The following is a 21,818-nucleotide window of genomic DNA, read 5'->3' on the forward strand; positions in this document are numbered from 1 at the left end:
AACCAGAACACATCGACAAATACCTTCAAACTTGGGTCCAGTTGCAACTTTATTGTGGCAGTAGATGTGTTATTACTTGAGATGAACAAAATCATTCGAAAGAACAAACTAGAGCAGATCTCCAAGAGATCAGTCACGGTTGTAACAGGGAGTGCAAAAACTCCTCAGAATGCCGCTCTGGCGCTCCATCTCTCTGGCAAGAAAACCCAAACGGACTATGGCCAGAGATTGCCCTTTGAGGTGAGATTTGAGATGAACCTCCCTATTTAAACAGGAAGAGGGGCTGGAAGCACACGACGTTACGGCCGTGTTCACCTTTCGCAGCATTGGGAATACAGCACTGACTATGTAGAAAACTGCTGGGCTTCCGCCTCCGGTGGTTACGGTAATTCTACTCAACATATTGTTTTTAATCACAGTTATTGTTTCAAACCAGATAGAAACTAAAAACACACACAAGTTTGAAATGGGAATCATTCAATGCCGTTTACTGCATAGCATTCAGGAGCAACACTGTCACATGTTACTCAATGCATGGATCATTGTAAACGTTATATTTTGTTCACATTACCCATGATATAAGTTCACATTACCCATGATATCTACCCATGGAACACTTTTAACGAGTGTGATGTACCATAATAAAGGGCCAAAGCCCTATCCCTGCCATACAATGAAACAGATATAAACTCTAGTGCCTCACAGATGATAATCCGTACCATCTGTAAAGGACAGTGTTAATATGGCTCAAATCACATTGAAGAGAGTGGATAGAGTAGAGAGCAGAGTCTCTACTCTACTTCAGCTCTCCGCAGTCCGAGACTAAGATCCGCTTGGAGGTCCGTCCGGACCTGGAACCAAAGGCCTCCACCCTCCTCACCACGTCCAGGCCTTCCTTCACACTCCCAAACACCACGTGCTTGCCATCCAGCCTGCACACACAGACACCACAACACAGATCAGTAAATTAACCAAAGTTCAGGCAAAGTTCAGCCAATCACAATGAGGACTCTGCTTGGCGACTGTCGGACTAGTAAATATGTGGTTTGTTAATGCAGAACAGTGCATAAACATATCACAGAGCATCCACATGACGCTCGAAGATCAGTGTTGCACTGTAATGGATGACAAGTGACGGGCATGCTGTGCGCAAAAAACTTTTTCCGAAGGTTTTAATATTGGCAATACCATCATGAAAATGTTTATGCCCGCGTTATTGAATCAGTTCTCACATTGTCCTCTGCCAGCTGGTAAGGGTCACTCAATAAAAAATGGAAATAGAAAGAAGGGTATTGTGGAAGTGTGAAGTACAATTGCAGGTACAACCTTGAATGACCTTCCTCATTTGCTAGAGAGAAGGCCAAGTCAATCCAAGTTCATGTGGCTACCCTAGGCAGATACAATCTGCCTAGGGTAGGACCAGTAGACCTGAGTTATGTGGTTACAGCAGGCTGTCATTTTTTTTTTAATATATATATACACATACATACATACACACACACACACACACACACACACACACACACACACACACACACACACACACACACACACACACACACACACACACACACACACACACACACACACACACACACACACACTCTTTATTAAGTAGTCCACCTGCATGACCCACTATATCATAGCTCTGCCCTGTCAAAATACATTTCTCGTTCATTAGATGAATCATACATCATATTAATTATATAGAAAACATTGTTTGAATCCATACTACATGTTTTGAGGTCAAAAGGTATCTGGCTTTCTGGGATACAAATTTTAAAACTAAAGGCTTGTTCAAGAACGAACGCCCTTCGTGTGACTGAGGCCTTGATCCGAGTTATAGTGCAGTGATTAAAAAGTAAGTGGATAAAGGATTGCCAAAAAGAAGGTGTAAAAAATAGTAGGCCTATTAATGTGCTAGGGGGCCAATACGTGATGCTTGCCGTGCACTTTAAAATAATACTCTAATCTGTCGTTTGCAGAGAGTGTTAATATGAGCTCTATGGGCAAAAGCTGCCTAATGCTACATTATTCATAACACAATGATTAATTATGTATACTCGCCTGCCCACACGTCTGCACTCAGCCGTATTATGTGAGAAATTGCAATGTCATTATTTGACTTCTGAAATTTTTTATTGTTTATTAGTCATAGAAAATATCACTTTAGCTCCTACAAATATCGAAAATAACTTTCTTAATTTACATGATTTAGACTTTAATAGTTAAAAAAAAAAAAGAAACACAATGCCGAGTCTATGCGAACAGCTTAGAAATAAGCTGAGGTTGAACATAGGTTAGCAGCCTGTGTCCGGTACAAAGCTCTTCAATACCTGGTATTTGTCAATTTAACTATTGCGGATTAGGCCTTATCTATGGAACCGCTGGCCCTGATGTGGGCCGGTCTGAGTCATTTATTGGCAAAGTCCGTCCCTGCTATCTGTGTACTCACCACTCGGTTTTCTCGGTGCAGATGAAGAACTGTGACCCATTGGTGTTTGCACCCGCGTTTGCCATGGACAAGATACCTGAGGAGCCAACATGCAACACAGGGATTACTGAAGCGTCTATGGTGATGGTGCAGACACAACATAACAAGACGACGGTGCGGGTGCCCATGTAGACACACAAGGACGTTGTATGACCGCAACTGACCATCTCAAATTACAGTTAGAATCATTATCCAGCAAGCTGACCAAAGAGTGCCAGTTCCCCCTTTATGCACAATTACAGCCAATTATTACTGCAAGGTCATGGCCAGTGGGAAACAATGGAAACTAAGGATCGACCGATTATCGGCGCCGATATTCGGCATTTTGACGCATATCGGCATCAGCCTTTTTTTTTTTTGATCCGACGGCAGATAAGAGATCAATTTAAAACTGGGTTATTTTGGCTCTGATGCAGCCGTGCCTCTCTGTCTGCGGTCACTACGCTGTCTCCAGCATTGTCCCACCCACAGCACCATCTGATTGGTTACACGCTCTTACACGCTCTGGGTACACGCAGAGCCACGAAGGGCAACAGCCAATCAGCAGTGAAAGCTGTGCATGCACAGCGCTCACACACACGGCGGAGAGGAGAAAAGGTTTTGTCTGGTTTGATTTTGAGGTAAGTTAAGGCAGCAGACTCTCACGAAATTGTATTAAACAACCCAGTCCTCTACAACTCACAACTCCTAGTAACATTACTGTGAACCCATTATCGTTATCGAAACATAAGCGGCAGCTCTGCTCGCTCGCAGTCCGTTAATCACTGGAATCAATGTTGCTGATAATATCGATATGGAAATGGTCTGTGATAGTAGAAGTCTGTGTGTGAGGGAGAGAGTAAAAACCTAATAAACTCAATTCAGTCCAGTTTTATTGCAGGGAAGCACGTTAAGCGTAGGTTATACTTCTACAACTGCGTAATGCGCAATCCAACTGCGTAACCACGGAGCCCGTCGAACCCTTAGGCTTTAAGGTGAAGGCTGATTAGCTTTTAGCGTAACGTTAGCCCAGCGGTCCGCTTTCTCCTTCTCTGGCTCTAGAAGCTCAGCAGACTGTAGCAAAACTCTACAACTCACGACTACTAACGTTACTGTGAGGCCCAATACGTTAGCAGCAGCTGTCTGTTCCTATGATAAACACTGATTAATAAAGTGAAGATGCTGCAGGCTATTTAGTGTTTTTAAACGGTTTATTCACTTGAAACAAGGTTGCTGATAATATTGATAGGGAAATAGTCAGTGATAAAAGTAAGAAGTGTGTGTGTGAGAGTAAAATTCAGTTAGTTTTATTACAGGGAAGCACGATGAGGGGACGGCTAGAGAATAGTGTGCGTGTGTGTGTGTGTGTGTGTGTGTGTGTGTGTGTGTGTGTGTGTGTGTGTGTGTGTGTGTGTGTGTGCGCGTGTACCACATGAGAAACTGACAGCAAAGCACCATCTGTCTGAGAGAAAACTGTCTGGCAATAATGGCTGTTTAACTAGGGAAATATTTTATTTATTTAAATTTTCAGTTGTAAAAGATTAACATTTCAGTTCAGGAACATTTTAGGGAGCCATTTATTTGTTTAAATTGTGTTATGTTGCAACTCTGATAAGCTGTTGTGTTTATTAAACATTAGCTTAAAGGCATTTCAATGAAGTTAAGTGTTGGAGTTTGTATTATTCAAATTTTTTACGACAATATCTTCCCTTTTTCTGTAAATTAATATCGGCTCCAAATATCGGTTATCGGCCCCCTTGACTACTAATAATCGGTATCGGCCCTGAAAAAAACACATCGGTCTATCTCTAATGGAAACAAAAATATAAAAGGATGGAATGCACAAAGGATAAAATAAATATGTTATATTATGTAAATCTTTCTATTTCAAAAGGAAAATCCCAAGTATTCCCTGCAGTTCTCCAACGCACCACCAGTGGGACTTACCGGGACCGGTGTGCTTCAGCTTGAAGTTCTCATCTGGAAACTTCCATCCATAGATGGATTTACCTCCAGTGCCATTGTTGTTAGTGAAATCACCACCCTGAAGTACACAACATAATAAAATACAATTAATCATTCACATCACGTTGACCAAACATACGGCATAGATAAGATGATATGCAACTAACCTGGCACATAAACTGAGGAATCACTCTATGGAAGATGGATCCCTTATATCCAAACCCATGTTCCCCAGTGCATAGTGCTCTGAAGTTCTCTAAAGGGGGAGGACATCAGATATCAGAGAACAAAAACATAATGGGTGTGGAAACATAATTACAGCCTTGCAGACTCGTCGGCACTGCAGAAACAAGTTTGGCTGACGTCACATGGTTCTGTTGGTTACCTGCTGTTTTAGGCACAACATCGGCATTCAGCTGCAGATAAAAAAAACAAAAGACAATTTGTTTAGAACATGTTCAACTGATAAATGATTCACTGAGCAGACACAGATCGGAAATAGAGGCATGTTCCTGCGTTGTTATACAGCGAAGTGCATGCGTGAGTAAAAGGTCGACAGCATACACACATGGTTATTTAACTGTGAACTGACCTCGAAAGTAACCCTTCCCAGAGGCTCGTTGTCGGCAGCAAGGTCGAAATATACAACAGGTTTCTTGGCCGAAGCGCCACTGCTGCACATTCGTACGGCGTTGAACGCCAGCGAACATAGTTTTATCCTATTTGTTAAAATAAGCATTTTTGCCTCGTATGTGCGGTGTGCACAGAGTGTACAGAATATGTTCTGTACAGATGGACAGTACACTATTTCCTCAAATCAAACTTGTTCTCTTTAAAATTGCAGTGTATAACAACACCTCGAGTCGTGTTACTGCCCCCCACAGGCAGATATGTGCTATTACACAGCTCAATGTTACCTGGATATGAAGAAATGGTTGAAACATTTATGTTACAACGGCAGCTACTTGCAGCACTGTGCATACGACCAGAAGTCAAACGTTTTTTCTATATATTTTTTCTACTTTTTCACGTGGAAGACTATTTTGTATTTATTTAAAACGCAAAAATGACAAGAACACAGCAGCATACAGGTATCATCTGAATACATATTTATTAGATAAATATTAGGTTGTCACATCATCTAACTACATACAGATCAGCAAGACTAAAAATCACAATTAGTTCCTTTATTTTCTGACCAGTTTAGAATATGAAATGATTGTACATACAAATGTACAAACATAGAGACAAATGGCCACATTGCATGAATCACTTTAGGTTGTACCATTTTGCTTTTCCATTCCAACTGCTCATAATATAAAAAAAATTGTACAAACTATGGATTTGGTTACAATCTTCCGGACTCTTCTCTCTTCCCCCACCCCCAAAAAAGTCTGTCTTTCACGCTGCAGAATAATTCCCTCTAGAATTATTTTCGTGGTTGCTGTAGCACCTCAACAGTACGCAGGTGACACAGTATAACACCAAGTATTACATGTATACATGTAATGGGTTGTCAAAATATATTACAGGGGGGGGGGGGGGGGGCGCTTAGGGAGGACGATCCACAGACACTATAACGAACAACGTTTCATTTTCCATATTCAGCCACTTCCAATAGAGGGGTTGCAAGCTTAATTTTTTTTATTATTATGAAGAAACAATGCACATTCCCAGGGAAAATGAATACATTTCTGTTCACGTGTCTCTATATTCATTTACATATATACAGGCATCACTAAAACGTTGACCCAATTTGACATTGACTGACTGCGTAGACCTGTTCTGGACCAGAATAGGTAGACGTGCCTCTCTTCTTTGCATCATTTTATTTCATTTTTATATATTCCATCCGCCCCCCTCCCTCCCTTTTTGCTGTGATTTTGCAACTATAGATTCTGGGTGTAGGTCTGTCTGATACATAAAATTGGCTCACATGTATAAAAGAACAAACTGTGAAATGATAGCTCCATGGGATTGATATATATATGTTTTTTCGTTTCTGATAGCAGGTGAATAATCTGAAATAGGATATTAATGGCAGTCTGTGTGTGTGTTAAAATATGGAAACAATATGCCACTCGTTTGTCATCAAACAACTCATGTGCTCAACATCAGGATTAACATGGAACTGTGGTGTGTCATCAGCACATCAGATACAGTTGATGTTGTATGTTTTCAAGTCTTACATGAAAAAAGGGGGAAAATATGAGTACAAAATAATTTACCGAACAAAACACAGGGTGGAAAAAAGTGAATGGTCATACGTTTAGAAACAAAACATATCCTATAAAAATAAATTAAAACAATATGAAGTTCTTTAAAAAAGGTATATATCATGAAAAATACCATTTGCCTGCCAACATGGTTTGCAAGATACACCAATAGCCAGCCAATTTCAAAATCGAATTATTTTGAATAACTTTAACATAAAATCCATAAATAGACCAGTTGTTGATTTATAATGAAACACAGCGGAACAGTGAGAAAATATTGCTTTTGTGTGAGCGTGTGTCATTTACAGTTAACTTTTTATTTCTAGTTCCGGAAAGACGGGTGAGCGTTCAATACAGAAGACGACAAATATGGGTCTTATTCACCCAGTGGCCATCATGGTGACATCTTCAACCTAAAAGCTATCTGGCTAGAGGAACTGAATGCGGTATACAACGTTCAGGTCCTTTAGCGGCCATCTTGGATCTAAAGCTAACTAGGTAAGGGAACTCAATGCTGAATTGCATTCAGTTCCTTCCGCCCAGCAATCGCTCAGAACCAAGATGGTGGCTGACTAGCGGAATATGGCCAGTAGAGGGGTGCAGGGAGAGCACAGAGAACTGCAGGGGGTAGCTTATGAGGCGAATGGACTAGCAGTAAGCAGGATTTAGGAAGGACCCATACAGTAGGCTGGTTACAAACTAAGTCAGCGTTCAGCTGGATATGAGGGCAAGACGATCGGTTAGGGAGTTCGGACGATGCAACTAGGAAAGGCCCAAACATTATCGAGATGATACAAAAATATTCACAAGAATATTTACAGTACAATAGTTTTTTTTTCTCTCAAAAAATAATACATTTGCATACTGAACAGCACTCTTTGCGAAAAGGTTCAAATTTAACAGGTGTGGCAGAAGTTCCAATACGGTTTCAGAAAGCTCTCCTTGAACAGTAGTGATGATGACTTGACTGTGGCTTGCCCTGTATTTTTGAAAACAGTAATCCCTCCTCTGTATAAACAAAACACAAACACACACACAGACACACTCATTCTCACATCTGCACACGCACACACATCGGCACAACCATTGCACACAAACAAACAATCACAAATATCTTTATTCTCATTCCCCTTACTTTGGTGATGGTGAGCAGTTAGTTTAAGAATTATGGATTTCTTTAAATTTGCAGCGTGAAAACTAACAGGAAAAAAACAACAACAACCTCAAACACAAACAGTATACATCCAGCAAATGACTGCGGACGTCAGCATTGTCCCTTCGGTGTTAGTCTTAAATAAATGATACAAATTTAGTCTGACGTAATAATAATTATAATAATAGCAATAATATAATAATAACAAGTACAGACACATTAAGAGCCGAGTAAACGGCAACAAAAAAAACAACAACAACACTATCTTAACCATTTGGAATAGCACGGGACAGGGGTTGGCACACATGCACTTTGTAGATAACAATAACAGCACACGATTGAACATGAAGGGGGAGATTTACTTGAAAAAAAATGCTGGGATAAGCAAGTGCGGGACGATGTGAAGCTGACATACTGTACGGACGTTTCGACAGCAAGTACTAAATTCAGCGGGATAGTCAGAGGATCCTACAAATACACTTGTAGCGCTAAAGCTAACGTAATGCTAGCCTCTTCAGGACCACCACGAGTTCCATTATGTTGTGTTGTTTATGTATGGTTGTTTTGATATGATTTCAGTTTAAGTTCTTTTATTAACCGTTAAGAAAAACTGACAATAACTGAAGGAAACTGAGGGCCAATTATTCCCATATTCCCATGCGTCCACTTTCAAAATAATGAAATGAAAAAAAAGAAGCTACAAAACGTTCGTAAATGATGCAAATAAATGTTTGAGGATAGACACAAATGGAGCTCTGCCTGTTGCTTTCATAAAAAAAAAGTTTTTTAGTTTTTTGCATTGCCATAATCTCTTGTGCTTTTAAGTGATGAATGGTAGAACAAACCGTGCTACTAACCAGCCAAGAAAATAAGCTTTTTCGTAGATATTCGGTGGCTGTCTCAAATTGGCAATCACAACACGGACAGAATTCACACTGGCCAGAAAGGGCTTTCTTTTTTTTTTTTACATATATTTTTTTCTCTTTTATACAATTCATTCCTTTTTTTTTACATCTGAAAAGAAACAAAACATGAATTATAAAAATGCTACAACTAAAAACACCTTCCTAATGTCCACACGTACACCGGTGTGTGTGTGTGGTATATAAAATCGACTTAACATAGCTGCACAGTTCCAAGGTATCGGAGCGAGGAGTGAGGGAGGCCGGCCCCTCTCGATAGCGCCGTGACGGTAAGAGTTAAAACACCATTTTCAGTCAATCTGCGCTGGCCATTGAAAACTGTACATGAGGAAGAAGAGAGAGGGAGTGCATCTTTGTGTTTGCCAAGTTCTGTGAAACATTTGCGCTTTTTTGGGGAGCTGGGCGTGAATGGGGGCGGTGGGGGCTGTTTCAACCCCAGGCAGTCAAGAAGTTTATATTTGATGTGCGTGGGTCAGTCAGTCTGCGAGTGTGTTTTTGTGTGTGTGTATGTGTGAGTCCGCCCTCAGTTGTTTTCGAAGAGCGATAGTAGGTCGTCGTTGCTGCTACTGGGGAGGTCGGGGGGGTCCAGGTAGGACAACAGCTCGTCTGGGTTGGCGAGCTCTGGAAGTAGCTGTGGGCGGGAGGTGCAGGAGAAAGCATTAGTCAAGGGTTCAATAGAATACAAAGGTGTTCGTAAAAACACCGGCATGCTTCATCACTTTCAACTTTTTCAATGACAATATCTTTCTTTTAAATCCCTCTCCTAAAACATTTTTATAGATTTTTCTTTGTTTTTTTTCATCCACGGTTTGCTTTGAATCGTTATTCAGTATTATTTGCATGTTCAGTTTCTGTCTTTCCATTCCGTATTTATTCATCATCAAGCATTTCGTAAAACCATGTTATGAATAAGGGCGACATAGACAAAGGTTATCATTACGTCACTTCACGTAATGACTAGGATTACAACCCTTCCATGACAACCATCATCTCCGCTGGCACCGTGAACCGCGTGTACGTCAACTGGGTCCGCTCTCTCCCACGTCACACTTACGTCTAAGGAAGGTTCTGGCATGTCCGACCCCGACCCACTGTCTAGGCTGTTGGAGGGGTTGAAGGACAGGTCGCCGTGGGGATGGTTGTTAGGGCCGGGCTGTTGCTGCTGTTGATGCTGTTGTTGTTGTTGTTGTTGCTGCTGCTGTTGTTGCTGCTGCTGTTGCTGCTGCTGTAATTGTTGTTGTTGATGTTGTTGTTGTTGCTGGGAGGGCGGGGGCTGCCGCAAGGGCTGAGGAGGCCCCCCGTGGTGCAGCTGCGGACCCCCCTGGTGGGGGTGGTTGCCGTGGTGCGGAGAGGCGTGCTGTAGGGTCTGCTGCAAGGAGCTGTGTGATTGGTCAGTGCTGGCAGGATGAGGTACCTGTTGGCGAGTGTCAAAGTAAAAGCCGCCGTGTTAATCACTCAAATAGAAACCAGGTAGGAGTTAATCCACCGGACAAAAAATTGTGTTCATGAGATGATAACTAAAAAAGCAATAAAATGGGCTGGTTAGTAATTAGGGATAGAGAGACTAACAGTCGTTACAATGGATTTTCGGGAGAATTTTGAGAAATATAATACGTCTGTTTCTGTGTCCGGGTCAGAGCGCACACACACACACACACACACACACACACACACACACACACACACACACACACACACACACACACACACACACACACACACACACACACACACACACACACACACACACACACACACACACAGCATTGTTTTAATCTGGGTAGACAAGTTCAGGGGACATATGAGGACAAAAGTTTCCGTCGTCTTGAATTCTTTATCGTCCAATCATCTAGCAGGCACCGGGGAACGAGTTGATGGGGCACTGAGTGCGTCGGCCAAGAAGGACTCACCGAGTCGGGCATGTTGTGGGAGAGCGGCTTGTCCTGGCTCATCAGGTTACCGGGCATGTCGGGGGGGTGGGAGAGCTGGGGGCCGTGCATGAAGTCATTCATGGACGTGCTGCCGGGGTTGCCGTGGGGAAAGTCGAAGTTTCCGTGGCCCCCGTAGCCTAGAAATAGAGATAATGAGGACAAAATAAAAATTGATGCCACTTCAGAACAGACTCCTGCCACAGCACGGAGGTGGACAGATAAAATCAATGATATTTATGTTGTCGGAAAGATTTCTTCTCCACTTCGTCTTCCGAAATCTTTTTCCCCCCACCTTTATGACCGGATTTTTGCGGATGTTTAGAATGAAAGACCCTGTAATGTTTGTATTCGAGTAAACCTCAATGATTTTTACAGAACATATGGCCACTCTACCGCTCCCAAAACACACAAATTTATTACATTTTGAAAAATCGGACCCTCCCAAAATCAGACAGACAAGCATACAGGCCTTAAACAGTGCTTCTTTTTCAAAAGGCAAAAATGTAAAAAACATTAGTTTGCGTCCAGGACTCCTCTTCCCCCTTTACCTTGGCCGCCGTACTCGCTGTGGTTCCCGCCGTGCTGCGGCGGGTAGGGCGAGGGCCCGGGCCCTAGCTGGGCTATCATGTCCATCACGTTGGGCATGATCATCTGGCTGGGACTCATGGTCTTGAACCTCTTGGCCATCGGTCCGTCTGGGTCCTCCTTGATGTGGATGTCCGACTTGATGGGCACAGGCCGCCAGCTGCACGTCGGGTCCACGGTCACCTCCTCGAATTCCGAGCTGAAAGAAAGAGAACGGGAGGAGGCAACGTTTTAACCAGGGAGTTTAATGAACTACAAAGCAGTTGGTTTAGTTTTATTTGTAGGTCTTTGTGAATTTTGAATCTCTGGAAATAGGAGTACTCTTAGAGTGTAAACCAAACACTTTAGTCGATCTACAGTGAGTATAAAATTGAACAGACGTTGGTTTTAATAGGCTTAAATGACTGGCAAATGACAGCGTTTGGCAGCCATTTCAATATTTCACAAGGAGCTGTTGCTCTGCTGTTTTTTTGCTGTACTTTTCAATGTTTACTCACTTTTGAATGGCATTCAAGATTCCCCACATGTACTGGTCCACCTCAAGTCCTTCTAACAATGCCGTTTTACTGTGAAGAGAAATGACACACACACACTTAGGGTTAACATCGGAAGGACTTGAACTTCAATCATCATTGTTCCACTTCAAGGTTATATACATCAAGTACCGGTATATGCAAGTTATATATAAATATATATATTCAACTGTAAATGATGGTTACTAGAACTTACTTGCATACAGGACATCGCCATGTACCCCTCTCACAGTTCAATTGTAAATAGGATTCCAAATCAAAACACTGCAAAAAAACAGACGTACGTAGAAAAATTAACATGACATACATTCCCCATGGTAAAACAAGTATTTTAAAGGAAATGCAAAAACGCTTGTTTGAGCTAGTTCAACCCACTATAAATAAAATAAAAGCCTTCTGTCCGACTCCTTGCAAACACTTTTTTTTTATATTTGAGCGAGGCAAGTTGCTGTTCACAGGCTTTCACTCTCTTGCACAAGGCACTCCCACGACTGAAGTTACTCGGAGGTAAGTAAGTAAGTAAGTAAGTAAGTAAGTAAGTTTTATTTATAGAGCACATTTACACACAGCATACACTGACCAAAGTGCTATACAATAAGATAAAAATAATAACCCAAAAGGTAACCCAACATTTCAACAGGTAACTCATGCACGCGAAGCAATGCGTCTTCTCCTGTGTTTGAGACGTGCCTGGACGTGTTTGCAGTCGTGTCCCCGTGCAGGAAGCTGTATTCGCCGGAAGGTGATCGGACATTTGAGGGAGACTTTGATGGCCGTCTGCTCCACGCCGTCCTCGCCGTTGAGCGAGGGGTTGCCGGAGGACGCGGCTACGCTACTGAAGTTCCTCTTTACTGTAGGGCGAGAGACAGGGTGAGGGAGAGAGGGAGAGGGAGGGATGGTGGGAGAGAGAGAAAAAAATGCTTAATTAGAGGTGTCAACTTTATACTAGGGTACTACTCCTCATTTACGTCAATGTGTGTCTACGTTAGTGTGTGTCTACGTCAGTGTGTGTCTACGTCAGTGTGTGTCTCTGTCAGCGTGTGTCTACGTCAGTGTGTGTACCTGGCAATGTGTGTCTACGTCAGTGTCTGTCTACGTCAGTGCGTGCCTTTGTCAGTGTGTGTCTATGTCAGTGTGTGTCTGTGTCAGTGTGTGTCTGTGTCAGTGTGTGTCTGTGGCAGCGGGAGTGTGTGTGCGTACCTTTGGTGATGCAGTGCTCTGCGGGCAGGAGCCTCTTCTTCAGGAGGCCCTGCAGCACCGACCGGACCGAGGGCCGATGGACCAGCTGGAGCACAAACAGGTGGGACTGTTGGGGGGGAAGGACACAGGTGGGGTCAGTGTTATCCACGCTGTAATGTTACTACATTAAGCAGGCACTGAACTTTATGAACAGATTACTTTATTGAATATACTCTGTGAGCACGTTACTCTAGCATGGCTTTGGATTCTCTTCTTCTAATGCATCTGATCCTGGTAGTCATAGTTAGTATGAGAATAGGTACAGTTGCCGCCACCTAGTGGTTGGGACTCATATCATGACACACGGCATTCTCATTGTTTTATCGAGAACAGCTGTGTTCATAATATTACATTAATGTTAGGTTATGTTTTGTGGAATATATATTTTTTTTTTCAATGCTGCAAAACTGCAACTGACATTGCCTTGTGCATCAACACCAATTAGCGTGGTGCTACAGCGATTTAACCGATATCTACTTGGTCAAGGGAAGATACGCTCTCCCCAAATACTAGGGGATAGTTATGATGCCCCATCTACTCATCATGCTAGGTTAATTTCTTTAAAAATCATGCTTGGGATTTTCCGTTGGAGCATTCTCATCAATGGCATCGTAACATTCACCGTGCAACCAATAATCCTCCATCCCCTTTAGATCCCATAGCAACTCTCAAGTCCAGTTGATGCTTTTTTGAGAAACTATTTGCATCCTTCCTGATGTCATCTGTAATCTTATCGTATATCTGACCACAGACCACCCCCTACCTGGGGGCTAGTGTCAGGGGGGTGTCATAAACATTTGGCCTGTTAAGCCCTTTCAGAGTGTACCGGTGATTAAGGGCTATACAAATAAAATGGAATTTAAATGAATTGAAGTTCAACCCCTAGTGACGGTATGAGCTCGAATTCCCCCGTTGCCGTCTACATGGGGCGGTATTCCCGGTATTCCTACTCACACAACAGCAGGCGGTGACGGTGATCTGGATGGTGTTCCTGCCCGGCTGGCACACGTGCTTGAGGTGCAGGGGCTTATGGGACGTCTTGTTGTCGCCCCTCTCGATGGTGAGGGGCGTGGCGTTGACGCTGACCTGGACCGAGGCGGGCCAGTTGGTGTTCATCTGCCGGTCCTCGTGGTGGTAGCACTTGAACTGCAGCTCCAGGTCCGACCTGCCCAGCCGCCACACCCAACAAGGATTATTAGTTATTAAGGCTACTTTTCACTTTATCTTTTCTTTTGAAAATCAATTTTTTTATTATTTATTTTCAATTTGAGTTTTACATATATTGGCAGAATGTGTGATTGTGTGAATGTGAGAATGTGAGAATGTGAGAGTGTGAGAGTGTGAGAGTGTGAGAGTGTGAGAGAGTGTGAGAGTGTGAGAGTGTGAGAGAGAGAGAGAGAGAGAGAGAGAGAGAGAGAGAGAGAGAGAGAGAGAGAGAGAGAGAGAGAGAGAGAGAGAGAGAGAGAAAGAAAGAGAGAAAGAAAGAAAGAAAGAAAGAAAGAAAGAAAGAAAGAAAGTGAAAGACAGAGTGAGTGAGTGTGTGTGTGGGTGTGTTTGTGTGCGTGTGCGGGCATGTGTGTGGGGGTTACCTCCACATGAGCGTCTGGTGCACGGAGGGCCGCAGGTGGAAGACGTGGTTGCTGACGGCCAGGTTGTGCTCCAGCCTGAAGGGCTCCAGCACCACCCCGTCCCGCACCGGGAAGGTCAGCCGGAGCTCCTCGTTGGGGTTCACTAGGCGCGGGGGGAGGGCAGGGACCAGGTTAGGTGAGGTGACGGCAGACTGGTCCACTTCCACTGGCTCTACCTCTAACTTTCCAATATAATCGGTGTGATTCGTTTTTGAGTTGGATAGGAGCAAGCAAAAGGATTTCTGCATCGCTTTGCTATCATCGGTTGGTGATATTTAAGCAAAGCGATTCAAAACGTGACTGGGTTGCACTTTTGCAAAATTATTACGTGACAATATAATTATTTTATATCGGGTTACATCGGAAAGTGGCAGGACATTATTTAAAACCATTTAACGCTTCGCCAACAATGTGTGTTCACCTGCCCGTTTAAAAGCGACTCATTTCAACTTCAAACTTTTGACTTGAATAAGTGAATACTATGGAGTTCATCTGGGGTCTGGGGGACTGAGCTGTGGGGTGTAGGGAGAGGGAGGTGAGGGCTCACCTGGAGGAGGAGGAAGTGCGTTGATGTTTGGTTTGATGTCGGGGGGGAAGGGGGGCTTGACGTCCTGGTTGGGCGACAGGTACGGGGGGATGTTGCTGCCCGGTGTCATGGGAGGCGTGGGGTTTCCCGGGACGGGTGAGTGGGGGTAGTTGCCCACCGGCCTGGGAGGCTGCGGACAGGAGATCCATGGTCAGTTATGAATTTAGCAATATCACATGAGAGGTTGTACTGCTGTCATGGTGAGGCTGCAAGGCAGCGCCAAATCACTTATTCGGATCCGCCAACACTAGATTCGCAACTGGACTGAGACTGTTCTGTTGTCAAGGAACGAGCAAGCGTGTCCTGTACAGTAGCTTGCTACTATGGGTAGGTCGAAACATTATGGGCGTCTTTCCTCCACTTCATATTCTCGAGAGGACTCTTCATCATTTAACCAACATTTTATTGGTGGAAATACGAGATTAAACCTACCCCGTTCATGTTTCCCTGGTTGTACTGGTATCCACCACTCCCAGAGAAGTTATTCGACTGGCCGTTGAACCCTGGCTCTTGCTGTTCATGGGGAGTAAACATGAAAAACGTCAAGAAAAGTACCAAAACTTGTTTATTCATTGGGTTAGAAAACAAGATTACTCATTGGTAAGCAGTTCATAATTAGTTATAAACGATAAGTAAGATAATGGTCTATCAGATCACTTATAAAGCTTGGTTGATGATTGACAAACTATTTACAATTTGTTACTAATGCATTATAAAATTGTATAACACTGCATTTCATGATAAGTTCAGGTAATTAGAAAGCATTAGTTAAGTATTTTGTGAGAGCTCATCTAAAGTGAGGACTATCTATAGTATCTATGCCTCACAATGCCTCTGTTTGCTCTTACTCCTTTATAGGTCTGACAACTGCGCTTTATTTACAAGAGCAGACTGTTCTCCCAACAGCATATCAGTGAGTCACCGCTCCCTTCCTTCCCTGTGGTTGCTGCCATTGATTTGCAGAGTTCCAGAAGCCTAGCTTCTGTCAAAGATGACCAATGTGTTCCGAACAGTCGATTATTCAAAACCAGTGCCAGTGACAACGAAACAAGATTAGATTGTCGACAAAACACACACATAACTCGCGATTTTTTCTGGCACTTTGATTAGCCACCTGTGATTAGCTACCTGTGATTAGCTACCTGTGATTAGCTACCTGTGATTAGCCACCTGTGATTAGCTACCTGTGATTAGCTACCTGTGATTAGCCACCTGTGATTAGCCACCTGTGACTAGCTACCTGTGACTAGCTACCTGTGATTAGCTACCTGTGTTTATCTACCTGACTCAACTAGGGGGCCCCTGTGGTCCAATTAAACTGGGCCTCGGAGAACAGTGGAACAAGCTGGACAGCTCGGCTGCTGGTCACTCCGAGTGCGTGTCAAAGCACTTCAATCGACCACATAAACTGGGCCACAGAAGAACCAGACTCTGGCAGTCAAAGGTGGTCCAGTGTTGCCGGGGTCATCGTGTTAAGGGCCACTGAAATATAACAAAATGGAGTCGATTTGACCGGGCGTGCGGGCTGACCTTGTAGTACTGGCCCATGGCGGCGCTGGGGGGGGGGGTACTGTCCCTGGAGCTGCTGGCCCGGCATCCTCTGACCCGGATAGTTGGGCGAGGGCAGCGGTCTCTGGGCGGGGTTGGGCGCTGGGTACTGGCCCTGCTGACCGGGGAACTGGTTGTTGGGTCCGTACTGCTGCCCGCCGTAGCTCGGCTGGGGGGGGGGGGGGAGAGAGAGAGAGAGAGAGAGAGAGAGAGAGAGAGAGAGAGAGAGGGAGAGAGAGAGAGAGAGAGAGAGAGAGAGAGAGAGAGAGAGAGAGATGGTTATAATAGAGGAAACTGTATTTTCATCTGTACTCCAAGAAATGACCCCTTGTTGTGTCTCTGGGGTTTACTCAGATGCCGTTCTTATCAGCTCTTCATTGATTGTACTCTCAGTGAAACCTAGTGTGACTGACTGTGACTGAGAAATACAAGCAGAATCTCAATGAGTGTTCGTTCCTCTGGTTAAATAAAGGTTGAATAAATCCAGATCCACTCACCTCCCCCGGGTAGGGCCTCTTCATCCCCTGCATGCTCATGCCCTGCGGCCGGGGCCCGGCGTAGCCCTGCTGCTGGGGCATCCGCTGGCCGTGAGGCCCGAACGGCCCCATGCCCTGGGCCCTGGGCTGGTTCATCCCCATGGGAGGGCCGCCCATGTTGGAAGCATTCATGCCCGGGCCCATGTTCCCCGAGAGGGTCCGCGGGCCCCGGGGACCCGGCTGGTTCATGAACTGGCTGTTGTACGCCTGGTTGGGTCCCATCTGGAAGGTGGAACTCATCTGGCGGGGGAGAGGAAGGCGCTCTCGGTCAGGTATTACGTATTTCAGAACGCGGGCCGCTGTTGTGACCGAGCTGCCTCCGACTACATCCCAGGAACGTCAAGCCTGATTCTTTTTCACTGGCATCAAATGACGTTCCTACAGATGGGGGTTGAGTGCGGTTGTACATCGCCACTCTGCTGGAGTGTAATTCTACACGGAGAGCTATTCATCAACACAGTATCCATCCCTTTCAGTTTGCGATACCGAAGAGGGTTGCCGGCGAGGGCTTTGTGCTTATCGTCTGCTCTGCTATTTTCTACCTCGATGGGCTCCTGTCATCATCATGATTGATCATCAATCATTTAAACACAAGCTGGTCGACTGTAAGGTTTGATCTCAGTGTGTAGTGGTACCTTCAGGGAGGTACAAATTGTTGTGATCAACGAAAAAAACACACAGCTGCAGGGAAGCAGAGCAGGGTGCAGAATCAATACACTTCTCTCGCTGTAACCTAAAAATATATATTTAACAGTACTCATAGTTGTCATGGCAACACGGCGACAGCGGCTTTAGCCCTTTCCTTACCGGTCCGTACTGGCCCATGTCCTTGTTCTGCGTCTCCTGCATGGCGGCTACGGTTGCCGTGGCGGTGGCGGTCGCCGTGGCAGCCGCGGCGGCTACCGCGGCGGCGGCGGCGGCAGCGGCCGGCTGGGCGAAGTCCGACTGCTGCCGGCCGTGGGGAGGCATGCCCATGCCCCCTGGTCCGGAGTTGGGACCCCCAGGGTAACTGCAGCACAGAGAGGAGAGTCAGACAGGGATTGAGGAGGGAGGTCTGGCCCTGTCCGTCCACTTCATTTGAACCTACAGTATTTATCGCAGGGACATGTCCTTTACGCGACAGAAACATAATACAACACGAACATTGCGAGTCATATACTATTTTTTGTTTTGAACATGTTTCAACACCATTTACCGTGGCATAAATAAAGAACAAATAAAATGGAATGAAAACACTTGGGAGACGGGATGCCAACTGGTACGTTGCGGACATGTGGGATCGAAGCCAGGACCTTTGGTACTGGAGGTCAAACCCCCTAGCTACTACACACCCTCCAGAACCCCAGTGGGCCTATCACAGAACCTCCCGACCTCTACTCCAGACATTAGAGCCCTTTAAATCCCCCATGGGGGCACGGACTCACTTGCCACCGAAGCCCCCTCCCCCAGGGTAGTTGGGTCTGCCGTACATGCCCTGCTGCACGTAGCCCTGGTTGGAGTTGCCCTTGTTGGGGTACTGCTGCTGGTTTCCGGGGAACTGCGGGGAGTTCATGCCCTGGTTGTTCCCTGGCATCCCCGAGCCCATGGGGTTTCCCCCTTGGTTCATGGGGTTGTTGTTGTTGGCCATGGGATTCCCCAGCACCTAGGAGGAATACGGAGACAATGCATATAATTGTGTCAACATGGGTAGCAGTACAGAGTTTAGGTTTTTAGCATTAAGTCTGAAAACTTCTCATGTCAACTATTCGTTTCTGTCAACTGAATATATACGATTGTGTAATTATCCTTAATATAGGTCATAATTTGTGAGGAACACTTAAGCATTAATTAGCATCACATTCAACTAAATAACTTTTGTTTTGGCTTGTGCATCCTTTATTGCTTTCCCTCTAATTACAGCGCTTCAATTCTACAAATACAAGACGACATAACCAAAATGTAATCGTAAATGTAATTACCAATTAAAATCAAACAACGTGTCAAGAAACACTCCTTATCCTTTGTGTAATAAGGGACATCAAGACTATGAGAATACTAAGCAATGTTGTTTCTCAATGAGAGAAAGCAACAAAGAACCGAAGAGAGAGCGAGAGAGAGAGAGAGAGAGTCACTAAGACAGCAAGAGAGAAAGAGTGAAGAGAGAGGGGTGTTTGTCTGTTCTCAGATAAATGTTTGTGTGTGTGTGTGTGTGTGTGTGTGTGTGTGTGTGTGTGTGTGTGTATGGCGTGGGTGTGTGAGCGAATCAGCCCTCACCTGACTCTGGGACGTGTTGGTCACGCCCCACACGGTGGTCACCACGGACAACGAGCCCGGCGGCTGATTGGTGTTCTGTTGCCATGGCACCGAGTCGTAGGGAAAGGACCCATCACTGCAAGAGACAGAACACGAGCCGCAGTGTCAGCACAAAAAAACACACCAAAAAAGACCAAAAGGGAGACACAGAGCGACCTCACTGACGGTACCAGTCAAACACTTGTCTTGATGTCAGACACCCGCACCGTGACGCACACATTCATCTTCGTTAGTGTGGCGACGGGACGGACAGACAGACAGGCAGACATGTGTTTTACGGTTGAGACTCTGGTAAGTTGCACCACGATGGCGATGGGCTGCACGGTAATGATTAACTGCGTGTTTTATGGGCTGTTGGAGCGGTGGCAGGCGCTGAGTGTGAAAGTGTGTCTTGCTCACTGATCCATGAGGAGCAGGGGAGTCTGCATTGGGACGGAGAGGGCCGGCCCTTCTCCTTGGGGACACACACCACGCTGACACATGTGCACACCGGTTGACACACACGGAGACACGTATACAAACCCACACATACACATATAAACACCTATGCACACTAGTTGAATGAACACACACCCTCAGACAAACACACAATGACAGACATGCAAACACACACACACACACATACAGACAAACACACACACACACACCCTCAACCAAACACAGAGACATAGAAACTCACATGCAAACACACTCCATTTGCTTTTCACACATGTATATATGCACACGCAAATGGTATGCACGCACACACAAAGACAGACACACTCCACCTGCTGCATGCACACATGTACACACACACAACACACACAAACACACACACACACACACACACGCACGCACACGCACGCACGCACGCACGCCAGGGTTGGCGGCTTGGCCACTGACCCGTGTGAGAGTCCGGGCTTCATGGAGTTCATGGGGGGCTGCATGGGGCCCTTCACGGGGGGCTCGCTCTGACGGGTCTTCTGGTGGCGAAGCAGGAGGAGGCGTCCCAGCTCCTCACACCAGGACGACAGGAGAGCTGGAGGAGGAGGAGGAGTAGGAGGAGTAGGAGGAGGAGGAGGAGGAGAAGGAGGAGGAGGGGGAGGAGGAGGGGAGGGAGGAGGAGGGAGAGGAGGAGGAGGGGGGAGGAGGAGGGAGAGGAGGAGGAGAGGGAGGAGGAGGAGGAGGAGAGGGAGGAGGAGGAGGAGAGGGAGGAGGGAGGAGGAACAGGAGGCGAGAGGAGGAGGAGGATAGGGAGGAGGAGGAGGAGGACAGAGGGAGGAGGAGGAGGAAGAGTAGAGGGGAGGTGGAGGATGAGAGTGGAGGAGCAAGGAGGAGAAAGACGAGGAGGAGGAGGAGAGGGAGGAGGAAGAGTGGATTAGCGTGGTGGAGTCTCACTTGGGCTAAGAAACATCTCCACAGATAACTTCCTCCAACACCAATCCCCCTTTGCAGAAGGCCTCCCAGCGGGGGAGTGGTGTGTGTGTGTGCGAGCAGGGAGGGCAGATGAAACATAAACAACAAAAAGGAACAGAAGAAGGCGTGGGAAAAAAACAAATTCAAAAGCAATGGCCCCGCTGGCTGAGCGATGTAAAGAAACTCCCCTCAAGACCAAAGCGAAAGCAAAACACCCAAAAAAAATTCAATGAGGTGTTTGATGTACTGCAACACACCCTGGGCCTCAACCTTGCGGTGCGTCACTCCCTCTCTTGTCCACTAGGGTTCACTGTTGGACAGCCGGTGGCGCTCACAGATTCTTCCCTTCCCGGACCCACCGCTCTGGTAGGTGGCGACACCCGGAGAGAGCGCTTGATCAAATCATATGCTTTTCATCTGCAGTGCATCTCTTGCACTGAGCACACTACAAAAGACCCACTTTTCCTTTTCAATATCCCTCCCTCTCTGTGAAACTCTCTCGACCCTTCCTCAGCAGCAGAAACAAAGGGAATGTGGATTTAATCAAAGCAAGGTGGAGCCGCCCCCATCCCCTAAGTCACAGCAGTGGCACTCATGTCCCCGTGCGTGTGCTTGTGCATGCGTGCGTGCGCGCACGTGTGTCTGTGTGTGTGTGTGTGTGTGTGTGTGCGTGCGTGCGTGCACGTTTGTCTGTGTGTGTGGGTGTGTGCGTGAGTGCGTGCGTGTGTGTTTGGGAGGCATGTAATGATGTGATGGGTGTCGCAGCAGCACCCGTTGCTGGCGGACAGATCCGGTCTGCTGCCGAAACACAAGGC

The 21,818-nt window shown here is 45.7% G+C and overlaps 2 protein-coding genes across 2 annotated transcripts; both read right to left on the reverse strand.

Annotated features, from left to right (window-relative positions):
- Positions 1-31: 31 nt before the first annotated feature.
- Positions 32-5,286, reverse strand: LOC115530678 (peptidyl-prolyl cis-trans isomerase A). The gene is made up of 6 exons (XM_030339374.1): positions 5,031-5,286; positions 4,824-4,854; positions 4,606-4,694; positions 4,421-4,517; positions 2,456-2,531; positions 32-932 (listed from the first exon to the last, which is right to left on the reverse strand). The coding sequence occupies exons 1-6, from the start codon at positions 5,175-5,177 to the stop codon at positions 797-799; spliced, it is 576 nt and encodes a 191-aa protein (XP_030195234.1). The 5' UTR covers positions 5,178-5,286; the 3' UTR covers positions 32-796.
- A 238-nt stretch (positions 5,287-5,524) lies between these two features.
- Positions 5,525-20,656, reverse strand: LOC115530676 (zinc finger MIZ domain-containing protein 1-like). The gene is given in 19 exon segments (XM_030339371.1): positions 5,525-9,361; positions 9,785-10,144; positions 10,641-10,798; positions 11,210-11,445; positions 11,744-11,812; positions 11,976-12,043; positions 12,470-12,630; positions 12,980-13,085; positions 13,973-14,183; positions 14,608-14,749; positions 15,194-15,362; positions 15,665-15,745; positions 16,763-16,798; positions 16,800-16,949; positions 17,278-17,556; positions 18,124-18,325; positions 18,741-18,958; positions 19,570-19,684; positions 20,491-20,656. Coding segments are annotated over 19 exon segments (2,913 nt in total). The 5' UTR covers positions 20,535-20,656; the 3' UTR covers positions 5,525-9,253.
- Positions 20,657-21,818: the final 1,162 nt, after the last annotated feature.

The sequence above is a fragment of the Gadus morhua genome, chromosome 18 (genome assembly GCF_902167405.1).
Source record: "Gadus morhua chromosome 18, gadMor3.0, whole genome shotgun sequence".
Classification (NCBI taxonomy): domain Eukaryota; kingdom Metazoa; phylum Chordata; class Actinopteri; order Gadiformes; family Gadidae; genus Gadus; species Gadus morhua.